General features: G+C 39.3%; 1 protein-coding gene across 1 annotated transcript; it reads right to left on the reverse strand.

Moving 5' to 3' along the window:
- Positions 1-11872: 11872 nt before the first annotated feature.
- LOC139664289 (uncharacterized) lies at positions 11873-14759 on the reverse strand. Its single transcript, XM_071543070.1, has 2 exons — positions 12725-14759; positions 11873-12137 (listed from the first exon to the last, which is right to left on the reverse strand). The coding sequence occupies exon 1, from the start codon at positions 14730-14732 to the stop codon at positions 12732-12734; it is 2001 nt and encodes a 666-aa protein (XP_071399171.1). The 5' UTR covers positions 14733-14759; the 3' UTR covers positions 11873-12137; positions 12725-12731.
- Positions 14760-17897: the final 3138 nt, after the last annotated feature.

The raw sequence follows: 17897 nt of genomic DNA on the forward strand, positions 1-17897 counted from the left end.
TTTCCAAACGTATACGCATGTTTATAAGCACACGTGAGTTTTGTTCGTACCAATGAACAAATTCAGGTAAGAACAAAAATGATAAATCAGACTGTGTTCGTAGAAACGCTCGTACGAGCGCTTTACGATCAAATCTGACCGTACGCACGTGTCGTGAATGAGGCCAATTGTGAAGGCAATGATATTGTGAGTGGTTACACTCATTAGTCTGTCACTTTATATTTTGGTCTATAGCATCAATTTTCACTACAAATACTCCAAAACGAGCTTTTGCTTTATCAGTTTGTGTCCAGTCTCTTCTCCCTTTGCCATAACATATACCAATCATTGTGATGCGTAAATAAGTACCCATGCAATGATACCTCACTCACTAATTGGAGCAGATGTATTTGTGCAGAAATAAAACACATGAAGAAGAAGATGTATACAATGTATAGCTTTCTGCCAGTAAGGAGTCAAAACAAATGAAAATATGAGTTGGGCCTGTTAGCTGCGGCGGAGTCATCTACTTAATTCTCTCTTCTCTTCTAGACTGTGAGAAAACATTTAAAAAGTTTAGATCAGGCCTATAAAGATGATATTATTATCGTAGTCATCACCGTCATCGTCTTCAAAATTATTAGTATCTTACTCATCATTCTGGGATCATGGACCCTCGATTGCACGAGGAGATTTTGCTGTACAAAGTTAACGGCAAGTATAAAAGTTAACGTACAAAAGCACAAAAGGCGGAAATTCGACGAAAAGCTTCAAGGCACCATGTTGAAGGTTAGTATCATTTAGGCTTAAGGAGTTCAAGTAAGGAGTTTTGATCCCCAGCCATCTTGTCCGTATCTTCACCTTATACGCCACTAAGGATAGAAAAGTGTTTCAAAAGAAGGATTGGATTATAGAACAAGGGTAAGATGGAAAATCACGTTAACCTAGCAAGCGAGGTTTTTGAGGAGCAATCTGTAAACTGTCCTGCTAGCTACATTTCTGGAAGCACGCCAAATATTCAATCAAAGACATTGAATAAAAACACTAGGCCTATTTCATTTTGTCGATGGATGCCTTTTTGGGTGTCTTATCCTGCTGACTCAAACAATATAGTAATATATTCACATGTAGTGATATAATGAAGTAATAAAGAATATAAAGAAATAATAAATAATATACAAATGCAAACCGATAATAAACCATAGATAGACAGACAGATGGCACCAATTTCTTTACTTTCGCCTCCTCCTGTTTCTGGCCTGGAATAGCCAGTGATATAGACAAATGGGTAAGTATGTGCAAGGTTATATCCATCAAATTAATCCTAAAACAAAATTACTATTACCTGTGTGATTTCATTCTTCCTACTAAAGAGCTTTGTAGTCTATGACAATGGTTAGTAAACTGTAGTGAATATAAATTTGTTAAATTACATGTGGACATTCAATTTAACACATTTCTTATTAACCAAGCTTTTGTAGTTTATATAACTATCATGTACAAATGTTTTATACAGGTGGCAGAATGTGCAGTGTGCCAGTGAACTCAGCGACTGATAAAACAGGAGGTTAAATATACTCCAATAAAGGTATTATTATTTTCATCATATATTGTTACTGTCTAAAAAATGAAAGAATAAAATAGTGCTATTGATTTTCAACTTCTGATTTAAGGGCTGAAGATGTTTTTCCAATCATTCAGGCATCAGCTTTATTGAGTAGTGAAAAAAAAACTCACACCATGGTGTTATGGCCATTATGGGCGCAAGCCAGTCATTAAAGTCAAATTAATAAAGGTGTAAGTACATAAAACTGACAGGGTAGGATGTCCAACAATGGTCTTGTCTGGTGACACTCCATCTTCAGGTGGCTGGCTTGTTTGAGAACTATCAAAATAAAAGATTAGTGCAACATTCTTTTTTAAAGACAGGTCAGGGAACATTATATTGATTGTATTTGATCTCTACACGTGTGAAAAAGTTTCTGATACCAGAGGTTTTGATACTTAGTAGCTATTTGTAATAGTAGTAGAACTATAAACAGTGATAATGGCTGGACAACAGAGTGGGGCCTTGGCATTCAGGTGAAACTGCCATTCAAGCCACTTGGACCAGCCAATTTAGCTTAGCCTAAGCAGATACAATGTAGATATGAGGCCTGTTTAAGCAACCGAGTATCTGCTCTCTGCTTTGGCAAGAGTAGGATTCAGATCAAGGTTAAAAGTAGAGACAGAATGGTGTCACCTGTCAGAGGGTGAGTGTTTCACTCCATGGATTTCATCTTATATCCATTGGCCTTCTATGGTGTGCCATGCATTTGTTGAAGAGCTGTTCAGTCTCACGGATGGGCAAGTCTTAGTCATCAATGTGTATAATAGCAATGACAATTTTGCTCAGCTGAGTTTTCATTTCAGAAACACCTTCTGCACTCGATTAGCTCTGATTGAGAACTACTGGCCCTACAAATTGCAGTCCACACAGACAAACAGGTTGGTCGAACAAAGCCAAGCCACATGGCTGTCTCTTTCCTGAACTCCTGACTAGCGTGCGTGAAGAACGAAACGTGAGTACCTTAGTTATGCAAATTCTAATATCCTTTGAACCTTTACTTTAAGTTAAGATTGTTGCTGGTCGAGTTAAAGGCCATGAACCTTGTTTTATGTAGGGCCCACAGTGTGGCTGTGGCCTCATGTTTAGTTCATGCTTCGGCATTTTGTCTATTATTGGCCTGTGGCTTGTGTAGTTTGTGTGATGGCTGTTTGTCTGGACTGCAAGGGACCTTTTGCTATTGACTGTATATCTAGTCCCACTTATACATGACTGGTAGTCTGTCAGTGGAATTATTAGTTTAATCCATTCCCTCTTTATATATTCAATAGTTCAATATCTTATCATTTATTTCCTATTGGCTGTTTATTCAACATTACCCGTACAGCCTGTCTGCCTTGTCTAATGCCTGTTTCCTCTCACCCCCTTCTGCAGCACGCTGCCACAGCGGCTGCTCAACAGCCAGCAATCATCTCCAAATCATGTTGCTTTACCTTTATTAAAACCTGCACCCTCCTATACCCGCAACCTCAGCCTCAGTGTCTCTTCCTACACCTCCACCGGTCATCTGACCGTGACCGCCAGCCTGTGTCACATCCTCCTCACCCTAAACCAGTTACACATCACCCAGAGGTCCCCTGACCTCTTTCAGGTCTGGTGGAGCGGATGAATGGTACCATCCAAAAGTAAGGAAAGCACGGCATGATGATTTGGAAATTGTCATTCACAAAAGATGTTGTTAAGCATTTTGCAAAAAATGCCACAAATTTTATAGGTTTTTTTTCAGGGCTCTCTGCAAGCTCGTGGGGACAAAGCCTCACATGTGGGATGAATATCTTGATGCAGTAATGTTTGGTCTGCGCACTAAAAAGCAGATGACCACAAAATTTTCACACATAATTTTCTGATGTTTGGTCGGAAAGCACGTTATCCTACAGAGATTCCCGAGGACTATCAGGTTTGTGAAAATGCTAAATTATGTTTAAAGACATTATGAGGATGGAATGTTAGTTTAATTGACATGATGTAAAAAGTAAAGTACTCCCGATATTTGCTTTCTTTTTTAATTTGATTTCAGGGTAAAAAGCAGCAATGGTGTATTTTGAAGAATTTTAACTTATTTTTCTACAGGTGGACAACTGTGTCGAGGAGGTCGTACAAGAGGAAACCGTCTCCAAAGACATACAACGTCTGGATGTGATAAAGAGCATTGTCCAGGACAACGTTTCAAAGGCGCAGCATAAGACACTGCAGAGACTGACATCCCCAATGAACAAAAGAAACTTTGCAGTTGGGGACAAAGTGTGGTGCCAAAACATAAGGAGCCAACAGCGCAAAGGTAGAAAGCTGGAGGGCAACTTTCTTGGCCCCTTTACTATAACATCACTGGTAGACAAAAGTGCTGATCTCCTGAAGAAAATGGTTCGGCTTTGACCACCTCAGACTTTTCAAGATCCAAAAGCCAAAGATTCCTCACAGGATTGCCTCAGCACAAGCAGCCACAGCCAGTGTTGCCAACTTAGCAATTTTGTTGCTAGATTTAGCAACTTTTCAGACTACCCTAGCAACTTTGTTTTCAAAAAGCACTTAGCAACAAATTTAGCTACTTTTAACATTTATTTGGAACTTTTAGCAACTTTTGAAAAGTGACTCAAACGCTAAAATGCATGCATTCTCCCTCTAAATGAGACAAAAACGATTTTCTCTGTCACACACTCAGTCACAACACACGGTCTGTCTGCCTGGCTGCAAAAGTGCATTGTGAGTGACGTCAGCAGTAGTGACAACTCGGCTCAATAGCCAGGCACAGGCAGCAGCAGCAATCGTTGGCTGACTGCAGCAGTAGCATGCGTTCGACAAGACAAACATAATTTTTTTGGTCAAATCATTTAAACACATTCAGTTCAGAGTACAATTGTTTGGTTAGGAAGTCACATTTTTTTTTTTTTTTTAAACAGACGAATTTAGAATTTCCTCCACAAAGTAGCATTAACAATCTGAAAAGGGCTAAGCCTTCAGTAACGTTACTAGGCAGGTAAAGTTAAAAAATAAAAATAAAAAAAGATTGATAAATACAGGCGCCCCACAGGGCTGTGTCAGCTCCCCGGTCCTCTTCACATTGTACACAAATGATTGTGTAACAACACACTCAGGGAACTTTATTATAAAGTTCTCTGATGACACAGCTATCATCAGCTTGCTGCACGCTGACGGTAGCCCACTGGACTATTTCTCGGAAATAGAGGAATTTGTCTCGTGGTGTGACCAAAATCATCTTGTGCTGAATGTGGGGAAGACAGAGGAGATGATATTTGATCCAAAGACTGTTGGTGACCACAGGCCAGTCGTCATTAAGAACCAATACATCAGCCAGGTGGGTTCATACAGGTATCTGGGGATCCACATTGACAACAACCTCAGCTGGAGGGTACATGTTGGAAGTCTCTGCTCCAAACTCCAACAGCGTCTTTACTTCTTACGCAGACTGAGGGTCTATGGAGTGGAGCAGAGGATCATGTTGCTCTTTTACCGGGCTGCACTGGAAAGTATCATCAGATACGGCATTAAAGCTTGGTACGGCAACCTGACTGTGCAGTCGAGGTCACAGATTGCTGGTCTGGTGCGGACTGCCATGAAGATTATGGGGGTCAGGAACCATCCTTCCCTCCAGATGCTTTATGAACAGTCCGTCACCAGACAGGCACAGAAAATTGTGTCTGACCCGACTCACATTTTACACCACGAGTTCCAGCTCCTACCTTCCGGCAGGAGATTCAGGGTCCCCAGAACCAGGCTGAACCACTACAAATACTCATTCCTGCCAACATCCATCAAACTACTGAACCACCAACAATAATGTCAGTGCAATAAGATACATGGTGCAATAATTTCATATCTGTGCAATAAAAACTGTGTAAATATTTTCTATATTATTATTATTATATCTGTAAATACTTCTTGTGTATATATTTATATATGTATATATATTATGCATATATTTGTATGTGCTTAAATATATATATATATATATATATTTACTTCTGTGAAGTATGTTGCTGCTACACTTTCTTGTTTGGTTCTTCTTTTCTGTTTAAACCTGTAAACTGCAGCTGGAGTCCAAGAAAAATTTCCCCACGGGGACAATAAAAGTATATCTTATCTTATCTTATGTGATAATAAACAAACAAATCTAAACTAACAAATTTCAAATCATATTTTTCGCCGAGATGGACAGTCAATTTGAGTAACGTCATTGTGTATTCTATGTAATGACGCACTTTTACGTCATTATGTAATGACGTCATCACGCAGTGACATCACAACATCATTTAGCAACTTTTAGCAACAAATCGACTTGCCTGTAGCAACTTCCCCTGAAAATTAGTTGGCAACACTGGCCACAGCACCAGCCGCCAGCGCTTCAGCCACCTGTGGCTACATCCCCGGCAGCCTCAGCACCTGCACCCAGCGCACCAACAGTCACAGCACCTCCAGCTACAGCCTCAGCACCTGTGTTTGGTCACCATCAAAGACATCAAAGGGTTAATACTCCTGTCAGTGCCACTGGCAAAAAGAACTGGAGTTGGTCCCCGGGCTGCTGCCCACTGCTCCTAGTGTGTGTATAGGATGGGTCAAATTTCCCCACGGGGATAATAAAGTATACAAATACAGAGTATTTATAAAAGTATACAAAGTATACAAATACCTGCAGCTACAGCCCCAGCACCCGTATCCTCAGGAGCACCCAGTGCCACATACACATACTGAAATAGATAAATGTATGTTTTTGCAAATATTTCATTCTTTGCCTGTAAAGACATATACTGACTATCTTGTACACTATCAATTACTTAATACTATCAAAGAAGCTTCAGTACATGGACAGGTATATCCAGACATCTAACAGTTTAGGTTTTGTCTTTGTCCTTGATTATTGATGAAAATAATTTAATTTCAGTGATTCATAACATTTAGCTAAATCATTGGGCAGTCTAGTAACAGATTAATTACTACTTCTCACTTTTGCAGATGTGAATGAGGTGTGGGCTGGGAAACACTCGGATGTGCATGTGATTCTGGCTAAAACTGGACCATATAAACTGTTCTGCTGGGACAATGCAAGGATTGCTCCCACCCAAGAGCTTGAGAATGAGGTCATTTTGTTATTATTCTATGCTCTCAGTTCAAATTTCATTTTTTAATTCAGACTTAGTGTATAAATCTTAATCAATGTCTTCAGCTTTGACATTCTCTTTAAAATTGGAAGTAGGTAGTTGTAAAACTAGAGAAAAACACATTTTCAACACTGTATAATACTGTAACATATTCATATATTCTGTATCTGCTTGTTCCAACACTTCACTCGAGCTGAATCAAGTGTATATTGATGTAATATCCAAATCGAATGAACTGTTTTTATCTAACACTGTGCATCATTTTATACATATTTCTTCTAAATTCAGCATCAAATCAAAGTTTATTTGTCACATAGTCCATCATACAAGTACAATGTGCAGTGAAATGCTTTTAGCTAACTCCGTAAGTGTGCTTAAAAATGTAAAACATAAAATAAAAATACAAAATATGTATAAGAATGAAATGAAATGCCTTATTTTGTGTCTTTCGATACCTTATCTGCATTTATAAATCATTTTCTAGTGTTTTGAAAGATGCTGGTACACATGAAGAGTGTTTGTATGGAAGAGTTCACTGGTAGGTCCAGCAGGGCTGAAGAAGTTAAATACGTAGTGCAACACATTAATGCTCAGTAACGGATAGTGATGTCGTAAATGTGTTGTAATTAAGTTGTAAATGTAAAAACGTGTTGTTGGAATACAGCATGAAATAATTGGGTGACTTTTTAATCTTTCACAGGTAATCAGTGCTTACCTTACTGTGCTTGTGCGACAGCACAACAAAAAAAATGCTGCTGTCATTGATAGCGACGAAATGACACGCATCTGGACAGGGAAAGCCTCCAAACTCAAGGTTTGTAGAGAAATGTTTCTTATGATTTGTAATTTTTTGTAATTGTGATGTCATTGTCATTTAAACAAAAACAAAGGTATGATTGCCATGTTTTAATCCTAATTTCAAATAAAGCAAAATACTGGTTTCTTTTATCTTGATTTTCAGATGGATCCCTCGACATACAAAATGGTAGTGAGCACCACCACTGGATGTTAATGGTAAAAGTGTGACTGTTGTACCTTTAATAAGTTAGGAATAAAACGGGGTTATCAGCACATGCTTTATCTGATTGAGTTTGGCAGAGTTTGGCATTTTTCCACATTTAAAAACACCAACGAGTTCGCCCTCAGAAATATTGACAGATAAATTTCAGACCAATCGTATCAAGGAAATGCTACTTCTACTGAGTCTAATAAAACATTGATGACTCTAAACGTTCATAAACTCTAGACGTCAGATCATTTCTCATCATTGATGAACACCCACAAAGAAGATGATATCGTTTTTAAACAGTACGTTGCCGTAGAAATCATTACAATGTCTGGTAGTTTCCAACCTTCACACTACCAGTCTGCTTCTCTAACCTCTGGGCTACCTACCGCCCAAATTGCCCACCTATTATTTCTACCAGCCCACCCTAATATAGCAGGCTAAAACCGGCCCTGGTTGGTAGACAGTGAAAGTAGAATCCTGGTTCATTTCTCTCATCAATGGTAGATGTGATTAGAAATGGGATGTGATGAGAGAGCTGCTGCTGGTAGGCTAGGCTCAGCTAGGTAGGATAGGTAGACCTGTTCTGTCTTTACAACACACTACTTTGTGTCCTGTGCTTTGGTTTGCTTCATACTGTATTGCATCATTTTGTTTGGTGGCTGATTGTTGCTTAGTTAGATCTAGTTAGGCTCGTTCTCTGTAAAGTCCTTAAAGGCTTGTGATGAAGGACTATAGAAACAAAGCCAGTTAACAGCCATGTTAATCTCCCTCTCATTGTTCCATTCTGCACATATGCTGATACTTTTAGAATGGTCCCACTATCTCATTCTGTATTAATATTGATATTTATATATATGTACATACACTCATTCAGTCTACTTAACATGTTGGAATTGAACAACATATTTTCATACAACCCCTACTATTGCTCCTATTCCTTTTAAGTATTTGTTGTTTATTTGATACTCTATCTTTATGCTTATACTCTATTGTTCTTTGCTATATCCTATTACTATTTGTTGCTGCATTGACCCAGTTTCTCCACAGGGATCAACACAGTTTCATTGTATTATTGTGTCATAATGTTACTGCATCAGCAACATTCTCTATTCACACACTGAGGACAGAGCTGCACCTGAACTCTGCTGGACACTGACTGTTACCTGGAAGAAGACTGGAAGTAGACTGGATATAGACTGGTTGGAAACTGGAAGTAGACTGGATATAGACTGGTTGGAAACTGGAAGAAGACTGGTTGTAGACTTGTAAACTGAAGTAGACTGGTTGTAGACTGTTGTAAATGGTTTGTAAACTAAACTGGTTGTAGACTGGACCTGGGAGGACCATGTCGCCTCGCACTGCAGAAAGCCCAGCCTCAACAAGACAAAGAAAGCAAGAAGAAAGTGATGGGCGTCAGCTGGGTTTGGTACCTTCACCTCACTGAGTCTAAATGGGATCTGGTAGGTTTTCTCATCTGTTAACTTCAGAGCAGTTTGATTCCACACTAGGTGGCGCTGTCCAGACTGAAGCTGCTGTTGAATCCTTCTAGATAATTCCCAAAATATCTGTCTCTTATTCAGATATTTGGTGGTTTTAACAAAGTATCTCAAAGTTTCTCTGCTGATACACCAGCTGAGTTAGCCTTTAAGTTAGAATTAGCTTAGCTGCTAACTTTAGCCACCTTGCAAACATTGGCTAGCAACAGCTAATGTTTGAGTTATAATAGATAATGCTATTTGTAGCTTCAGTTTGTCTGATGATACAACATGATACTAATGATTATCAGTTCTGTATTATATAAAACACTTTTGCTTGATGCCTGACTAATAAGCGACGTAACGTATCTAAAGCTAGCGTCAAACTACTTCCGGTGCAGTTTCAAGATAAGAGTTCACAAAGTAACTGTACTTCTGGTATACCTCCAAAATAAGAGTCCATCAATTAACTACTCCCGGTAGACTTTCAAAATAAAGCGTCCTTGAGCACTGAAGCTAAGCCTGCAGATGGGTGTGTTTTCCTGTTGTTAAAAAGCCATGTCTGAGAGTAACAGAGCTTCTTTAGTTCTAACATTAATGGATGCTGATGCATAAGGATACCATGCTCCGTACAGGCCTGTATATGAAAGATGGTGATAAATTAATGGTTTTAAAAGTGGTACATCAATGAAATCATCATCATCATCAATCACTGAAATTGATAATCAATCACTGAAATTGATAATTTGCTTTGTGATGTTTGAGTGATGGCGGCCATGAACACGTGACTCATCTGATTCACGTGATGACAAGCCGTTATTTATTATTCATTTATTTCTCTAAGAGAGTTCACATGGTCAGACTCTCCTTCTGTCTAAAATACATGTGATATGTTATGCTTGCAAACTTCAGTGAGACAACTGCTATTATCCTTAGACTACAGGGCACGCCACTTACATTTTGACATGAAGAGTCTATGCAGTGGAAGTTTTTAAGTCGAACATGCGTTCATAATCAAATTTTTCCTCAATGCTCTGTGTTTACAAGGGTATTTTTTATTTTATTTTTTTTACTTTTTTTTGTTTCGGTTGACGTCATTGCTGAAGTTGCTCCTTCAACTGTTTAATACATTAAAACTAGGGCTGGGCGATATGGTTGAAATCAATATCACGATAATCATAAGGATTTTTTTCGATATCGATATATATGACGACACATAAGCGAAATCACGTTAAATAATCAAATTAATGTTCGTCATATTGAATCCAATGGTAATATTTGGTGTGATGTTAAACTAAACTGACATTTTCACATAATATTCCTACCATACTTCATTTTGTCTGAGTTTCTAAATAAAATTAGCTTGTTCTCATCAGTTCAGACAGCAGAATTGTGCGTCTCGATATCCCAAAATCACCATATCATCACAATATAATCCCACTGAAAGACGATAAATGATAATATTGAATTATCGTCCAGCCCTAATTAAAACTAATGTCTCAGAAAATAGAATTGATCTTGTATGCAGCGTTAACATTGTTGTATGGTGATATTGATATCGGAGCAGGAGAACAGACAGGAGTCGATCTGATCAATTAGTAGACGTTTAATGATGCATCATTGGAGAGAAACAACATGAACAGAGTCAGTGATGTTAGTCTCTCTGCACTGAGAGAGACTTGTGATCTGTATAGTGGTCTGTTACTAATGACAGATAGTATGGTCTTCAAGTGACAAGATGTGGCTTCCACATGTCTCCACATGCCTGATAGCTGACCTAGACAATTGACGCCCTGAGATGAATGGCCTTGTAGCAGGAACACACCTAATTAACATTTTTAACACAAATATGATAATTCAATTGGATTTACACAAAAGTTATCAAACTAGTAAATAGATATTATCAAACTAGTAAATAGATATATGCATGAAATTATAATCAATAACATAATCATGAACAATAACCGCATTAAATTTAGTGATTTTAGATTTTAAACTTAATCAACCCTCAAAAAGAAAAAACTTAACCTCAAAAAGATGAAACTTCAACGTAGAATTTAAGCAGTACTTAAACTAAAATGTAATCAATAATTATCTTTATATCCAAACTAAGACTAGAATTGAATCAATACTTAAACTAAAATGTAATCAATAATTCTCTTTATATCCAAACTAAGACTAGAATTTAATCAATACTTAAACTAAAATGTAATCAATAATTCTCTTTATATCCAAACTAAGACTAGAATTTAATCAATACTTAAACTAAAATGTAATCAATAATTATCTTTATATCCAAACTAAGACTAGAATTTAATCAATATTTAAACTAAAATGTAATCAATAATTCTCTTTATATCCAAACTAAGACTAGAATTTAATCAATACTTAAACTAAAATGTAATCAATAATTCTCTTTATATCCAAACTAAGACTAGAATTTAATCAATACTTAAACTAAAATGTAATCAATAATTCTCTTTATATCCAAACTAAGACTAGAATTTAATCATTATTTAAACTAAAATGTAATCAATAATTATCTTTATATCCAAACTAAGACTAGAATTTAATCATTATTTAAACTAAAATGTAATCAATAATTCTCTTTATATCCAAACTAAGACTAGAATTTAATCAATACTTAAACTAAAATGTAATCAATAATTATCTTTATATCCAAACTAAGACTAGAATTTAATCAATAACGATCTTCATCTTAATCAATGACTACCTTTACTATCACACAGATGAAAATGAAAACATGAAAACATTCATCACCATTCTTGGATCTGGATAGTAAAATGAAGTCATTCTGAATGAAACCAAAGGGAAAAGCAATCCTCCTTATACATCTCCAGACAGGCATCTAAATGAACGTCAGGGAGGTGGAAGATCTCTGTAGTTGTCATTTTACTTCTTCACCAATCACATTCTCAGGTGGCAATACTCCACTGTAAATAAAACACAAATTGACACATTTTTCACTCAAATCAGCTGCTAGTCATAAAGCAGAGCATACAATGTCACTATTCTCTTAATTGGATACATGCTTCTTTAGTGAATATAAATACTCTAACATTTTTTACCTCTTTCTCCTACTTGAATTGAACTATGTTATTAACCCCACCCACCCAGCAAACCTCTCCTACAGACTCAGGAGGAAGTGGCTGTGCACAACTCCTCCGATTCACGTGACAACGAGCCTTTGCTATTATTATGGACAGTGCGGATAAGGCAGCAATCGCATATTGCCTATGGCAGGTGCCCGGTCAACAAAGAGAGGTTGCCAGAAATTCATGAGACTGATGAGTTCAATCAGCTCATCCTCTATGTTTCCCTGGTGAAACTGAGCCAATTGTTGCCTCACTAATTTGGGCCTCCTGCCATAACCAGCAGGCATGGCTGGAACTCGAACTATGAACGTGTGCCTCTATTCCATGTACCACCTGCCCCTTTATTAAATATTTTGATACTATAAACACTTATATATGAATGCTGTATATGCTTTATTTTACTATCATATTAAATGTGATGTTACCTTTTCATTATAGGAGTCTGGACACTTTCTTCCTATGTGGATCGTTTTGATTGTTGTAGCCCTGCTTTTGGATCCATGTAGTAATGGTCTTCACATGTGCATTTGTCATGACAGGATTAGGCTGGCCTTTAAGCAGGTTGAACCATTGCTGTACCATCTTTGCAGAGTGTTGCTGAAAACTGTTTTCAAAAGCGCCAAGCCTGCGTTGGCTCGGCAGGTTGTTCTTAAAGTCTTTGAAGTTCTTGGCGCGATTCAATTTGAATCTGATCATTGCACCAAGGATTGTCAGTTTGAAGGTGCCCACAACATCATCCTGGCTTATGACAGTAGCCAAGCTTGTCCGGAATGCTTTTGATTTTGTACTGGGAAACTCTCGATGAACCTCTTGTGGCACATAAACAGTTGGAAGTTCACGGCCATGATCGCTGTGCACTTTATTAATCTGGTTCTGACTCGGCTGACTCGAGTTTGTTGCCACTTTAAGAAAGGCATCAGCTAATTTGCTATTCTGGTTCAATTTTATAGCTTCCAATATACTACTCACTGGTGGTTGGTGATCTGCATTGATGAATCGTCCAATTCCTGGGTTTTTAATTGCATATGTTTTCCACTTTTTGTAGACTTCTATTTTTCCAACCTCTCTCTTAAGCACCGCTTTGGTGTCTTTTATGATTCTTACTGGTGCAGCTCCCTCTGCCATATACCAGTCCCCTCCTCTGATTGCTTCAGTCCAATCTTTACGCTTGATGAAAGGCTCCCATTGGCCCGGGCGTCTGAGGAGAGTGTCGGCCTCCACAGAACGGAGGCGGTCTGCTTCGGTAGCGATCTCTTCTTCACTGGCCTCTGGTTTCATGCCTCGCGCCAAAGCGTAAAAAAGGCAACTCTTGCCTTTATTGACTACTTCCACTGTCTGGTTATTGATGTGCACATCGTAATGGCCGTCTGGGTATTGGTCACTCTTTGGTCTGTAGATCAGTGTCACAGTTTGACTGGCAGGTTTGCTTGGGTTCAGCTCCTGCATTTTAGTAAGTTTTCCTTGGCTGTCCTTTGTTAGGATTACAACCTTAGTGCCAGTGGTTTCTGACAGGACTCTGATATCGAGAATGGTACCCGCTGTTGTGTCATCCTTGATCTTTTCAGCATGTGACTGTGAGTGTTTTCCTGCCTCTCCTGGAAATTTATGTTTAAAAGTCGGGTCTCCAGGCATGTATGCAATGTATCTGTTATTCTGTCCAGCTCTGAGTTTTTCCTCTGTTCTGTCAGTCTTCAAGCCAGTTTTTACATATTTGCCAATGATGCCATTTACTTGGCCTTTGACACGAGAAACAAGGTGACTGGAGAACTTCTGGTGGAACACTTCCACCAAAGCACTAGCCAATAAAGCACTGATGGCATCGGCTACATCCTGCTTGAAATCCTTCAGCATCTTAGTGTCTGAAACAGACAGCTCATTTATCTTCACTTTCTCTGAAAGACCTTTCTCTTTTTTTAATTTATTCAGCTCCTCACGAAGGTTTGAGAAAAACTTGCTGGAGAGACTGACCACTGCACTGATTGCATCTCCTGCCAGTGCCCCCATGTGGACGGTTTGGATGGCTGTCAGAATTACACGTGCTGTTCCTCTGGCCTCTGCTTTAGCTTTGTCAATCACTGTGGAGATGGATGAGTTAATCTTGTTCTGCCAGCTGAGGTCTACAGAGAATGGCTGTGCTGCAGTTTTGCTTAACTCTCTGAAAATGTCCAGCAGTTTACTCTTTCTGTTTTTGTCCTGCAGGTGATCAGAAAATTGTTCCTTATCTTCAAGGTGTGACAGTATAATGGAGTCTACCAATGCAGCCAAGGGCTCTATTGCCATATTGGATTTCACATCATCAGCAATTTTCTTTTTCACCTCATTTTCAATGCTCTTCAGGATTTTGGTCAGTATTTCCTCTTCTGCCTTTCCAAATCCATAGGTAATGATTTCCTCTACCATTTTTTTACCAGTGTGTTTTACTGCATTCTTCATATTTGTCTTTGTGACAACACTTAAACCGTCTTTAGCCTCTCTGGACAGAAACTTTGGCATCGACTTCAGCTGTTTGCCAAATCCCTTAATTGCCATTTTAGCAGCTTTGAAGCCCTTTGCAATCAGCTTTCCAACTCCGAACCCCATGAGAGATACACCAATTGAAATGGCTTTTTCTATAGCCCATGATTTCCAGCTGAATTCTCCTGTCACCATAGACTCTAAGCCATGGATGACATCTGATGTGCCTTCAGTGATGAGCCCTATGCCGACTTGAGCTAATGTACCAAATGTAAATGCAGTGAGCAATGCCCCTCCAACAATCTGTAAAACTCCGAGAAAGAACACCAGCAGACCTCCCCATGGGAAACGAGGCTCTTCTTCCACAGAAAAGACATATTTCAGACCTCGACTGTAGAGATTGTAGGCTTCCACTTGGAGATCTTCATCAGCACCCGACACCAGGGAGAAAATTGATGATTTATTGGCCATTGCACCTCCCCCTTCTTTTATTTCCTCCAGCTTTTTGATGGCCTCACTGATGTTTTTGTCAAAGTAACTTAACATGTTGCACTTGGTTGTGAACTGTTTTTCAAGGCTGGTTGGGTCAGTGTTGGCTGAGTCTGGAGAGGACATTTTTACAAACTGCAGACAGACCATGGATTCCTCAATGAGGTACTTCAGAGACTCCTGTGCCTTCCTTAGATCATCTTTGGCCTTGGTGAGGTAATCTTTCTTCTGCTGCTTTATACTGCAGTACGCACGACTGTAAAAAGCTATGGCTGCCCAACTTTTATCTTGTTCTATGGCTTTTTCAAATAGCCTGCAGCTGATGTCCCATTGTTCTTCACTCAGTGCGATATTCCCAAACTTGATGTAGTGATAAATGCTAGAGCATGGTGAAATCTGACTTTCAGACAGTTTTTTTGCCTGAGACAAATCATCTTTCAAGTTCTCTTGCAATTCATTTCTTTTCAGCTGGTCAATTTCTTCTGATTTAGTTTGCAGCCATATTCCCCAGAATTCATTCATGATGTCAACAACAGCTCTTCTTTCATCTATGTCTGTGATCCTGTGGATGTCTCGAAGAGTTTCGCAGTACTCTGAAAACAGATCCTCCCGCAGTTTCATCTCATCGATGTCGTTCGTCATATGACTTATCTTTTCTACTGCAAGTCCATCCCTTGTGCTCTTAGCTTCCTCCAGAGAAGACACTGTCCTGAAGGGCTGCTGCAGATGATCGGTGGATATGATTACCTGAGCGGATCCAGGTTCACCTTTGCGTGCGGTTCGGCCAAAAGCCTGGAGTTCCACTCTTGTGTTCTCAGAAAGGAAGGAGAGGATCACAAATAACCCTCCATTATCGTTCACCTCTTTGGAAACATTTAAGTCTGTGCCGCGCCCCGCAAGGTTTGTGGCAACAATGACATCACCAGGAAGCAGTAGCATATCTAGTTTGCTTAAACTGTCATTGTCACTGCGCCAGTAGAGATAGATTAGGCCTTCGGTGCTGCTTTTCAGCTCTTCGTAGATCTCTTTGGCTTTGTTGATACTTTCACAGATCACCAGGGCTGCTCTTTCTTTTGTTTGAGCCATAACCACATGTTTTATTTCAGATTTCCACTCTTCAGACGAGGTCTTCAGAGTCCCTTTGACCTCAAATAACTTCTTCCTGTTGAATGTTGGCATTTTGCAGGCAGAAAGATTTGGATATAGGTCCTTCAAAAACAGAATGTCTGTTTTGCTCCCAAGTGTCCCTGTTGTTCCATATATTTTCCCATGGTACTTTTCAAAAAAGGAGATGTTAGAAACATAGTTTGTCACTGCTGAAATTGTGCTCAGTTTGATTTGGTGTTTAATCTCAACAAACTGCTGCAGACCATCACCCCATTTCTTATTCAGTTCTACAATACCAGTGGATCTGAAGTCCACCGGATAGACACTGTCATCTTCTACAACATATTCCCGTCCTTGCTTCAGTCTCATTGCCAGAAATGCATTCTGGACCCACACTGACACTTTCTTCTCTATCAGATTTCTCAGGAATCCAGGGATGCTGATTTTGTCTTTACTGTTTGTACATGGGGTGTACTGAATCTTCTCTGATATTAATTCTGCAATGGGCTTGATGAGAATTTCTTCTGAATCATAGAGCGGACAACACAAGCCTTCTTCCAAAACAAGGAATGTAAGTTCTGGAATGTCCTGGCTGCTGTATGGGCTGGACTTTCTTAGACGGAGCAATCCGTTGTCGTCTAAAGTGTAAACAGTAAAACCATAGGGGACATAGTGCTCAATTTCTTGGAAGAAATGTACCACAGCATCCTGGTTCACAGTTTTCAGTTTTGTAAGAAGTTCATCTTTTTCACTTCTATAGATAGCCTTTGTAAATCCTTCTTGCACAATGTAGGATTCTTCAGCAATTTGTAAAATGTCTATTGGGTCATCAATTTCATTTTCCTCTGTGTCAATTGAGTCAAAAATGGCCTTGAAGAATGAAGCAGGAGGACCCTGTACAAATGTGTGGTGTCCTGTAGACAGGAAGCCGTACTGGCTGACCTGGCCCCAGATCATGGCCAGAATAATGTTTAGGTGCTGCATGGAGACCATGGGGCTGGACAGGTAGGTCAGCTGCACTCCCTGGTCCAGCAGCAATGAGTCCACTTCATCGATGATGATGCACTCATAGTTGCGATCAGGCCTCACATCCTTCATCTCAAATACCTGGCGAAGGTGATCTGCAGCGAAGGTTTCGATAGTTCCATAGACCACATCCTTCTGGTAGCATGCTTTTCGATCTTCATCATTGGTTTTATTTGTGTTTGTGTCAACTGTGATGCCAAAGAAAGAGTAGAAGTTGGTCCATTCTTCTGCATCTCTTTGACATAACACAGAAGAGCTGGACACCACATCTACTTTTTCACCCCTAAGCACACGCAGCACTGCAAACATTGCTATGACACAAGATTTCCCTTCTCCAGTCTCCATCTCTAACAGCTTTCCAGTGTCAGACAAGACCAGGAGGCACCAGCTTATCATTTGAGTGGCTCTGGGCCACCACTTCCTTTCAGCCTTGTGCAGATGTACAGCATTGCATAAGACTGCCAGGATCTCCTGAAGATGTTCTGTGTACGGTTTGTCACTCAGAATCCTAGCTTTCTCTAC

The sequence above is a fragment of the Centroberyx affinis genome, unplaced genomic scaffold (genome assembly GCF_046629955.1).
Source record: "Centroberyx affinis isolate AG114_WGS23_722 - 3 ecotype Tasmania unplaced genomic scaffold, CSIRO-AGI_Caff_v1 ptg004217l_1, whole genome shotgun sequence".
Lineage (NCBI taxonomy): Eukaryota > Metazoa > Chordata > Actinopteri > Beryciformes > Berycidae > Centroberyx > Centroberyx affinis.

Coding starts and splice junctions, on each gene's coding strand:
- LOC139664289 (XM_071543070.1), bottom strand. CDS start 14,732: ATGAAGAATGCAGTAAAACACACTGGTAAAAAAATGGTAGAGGAAATC.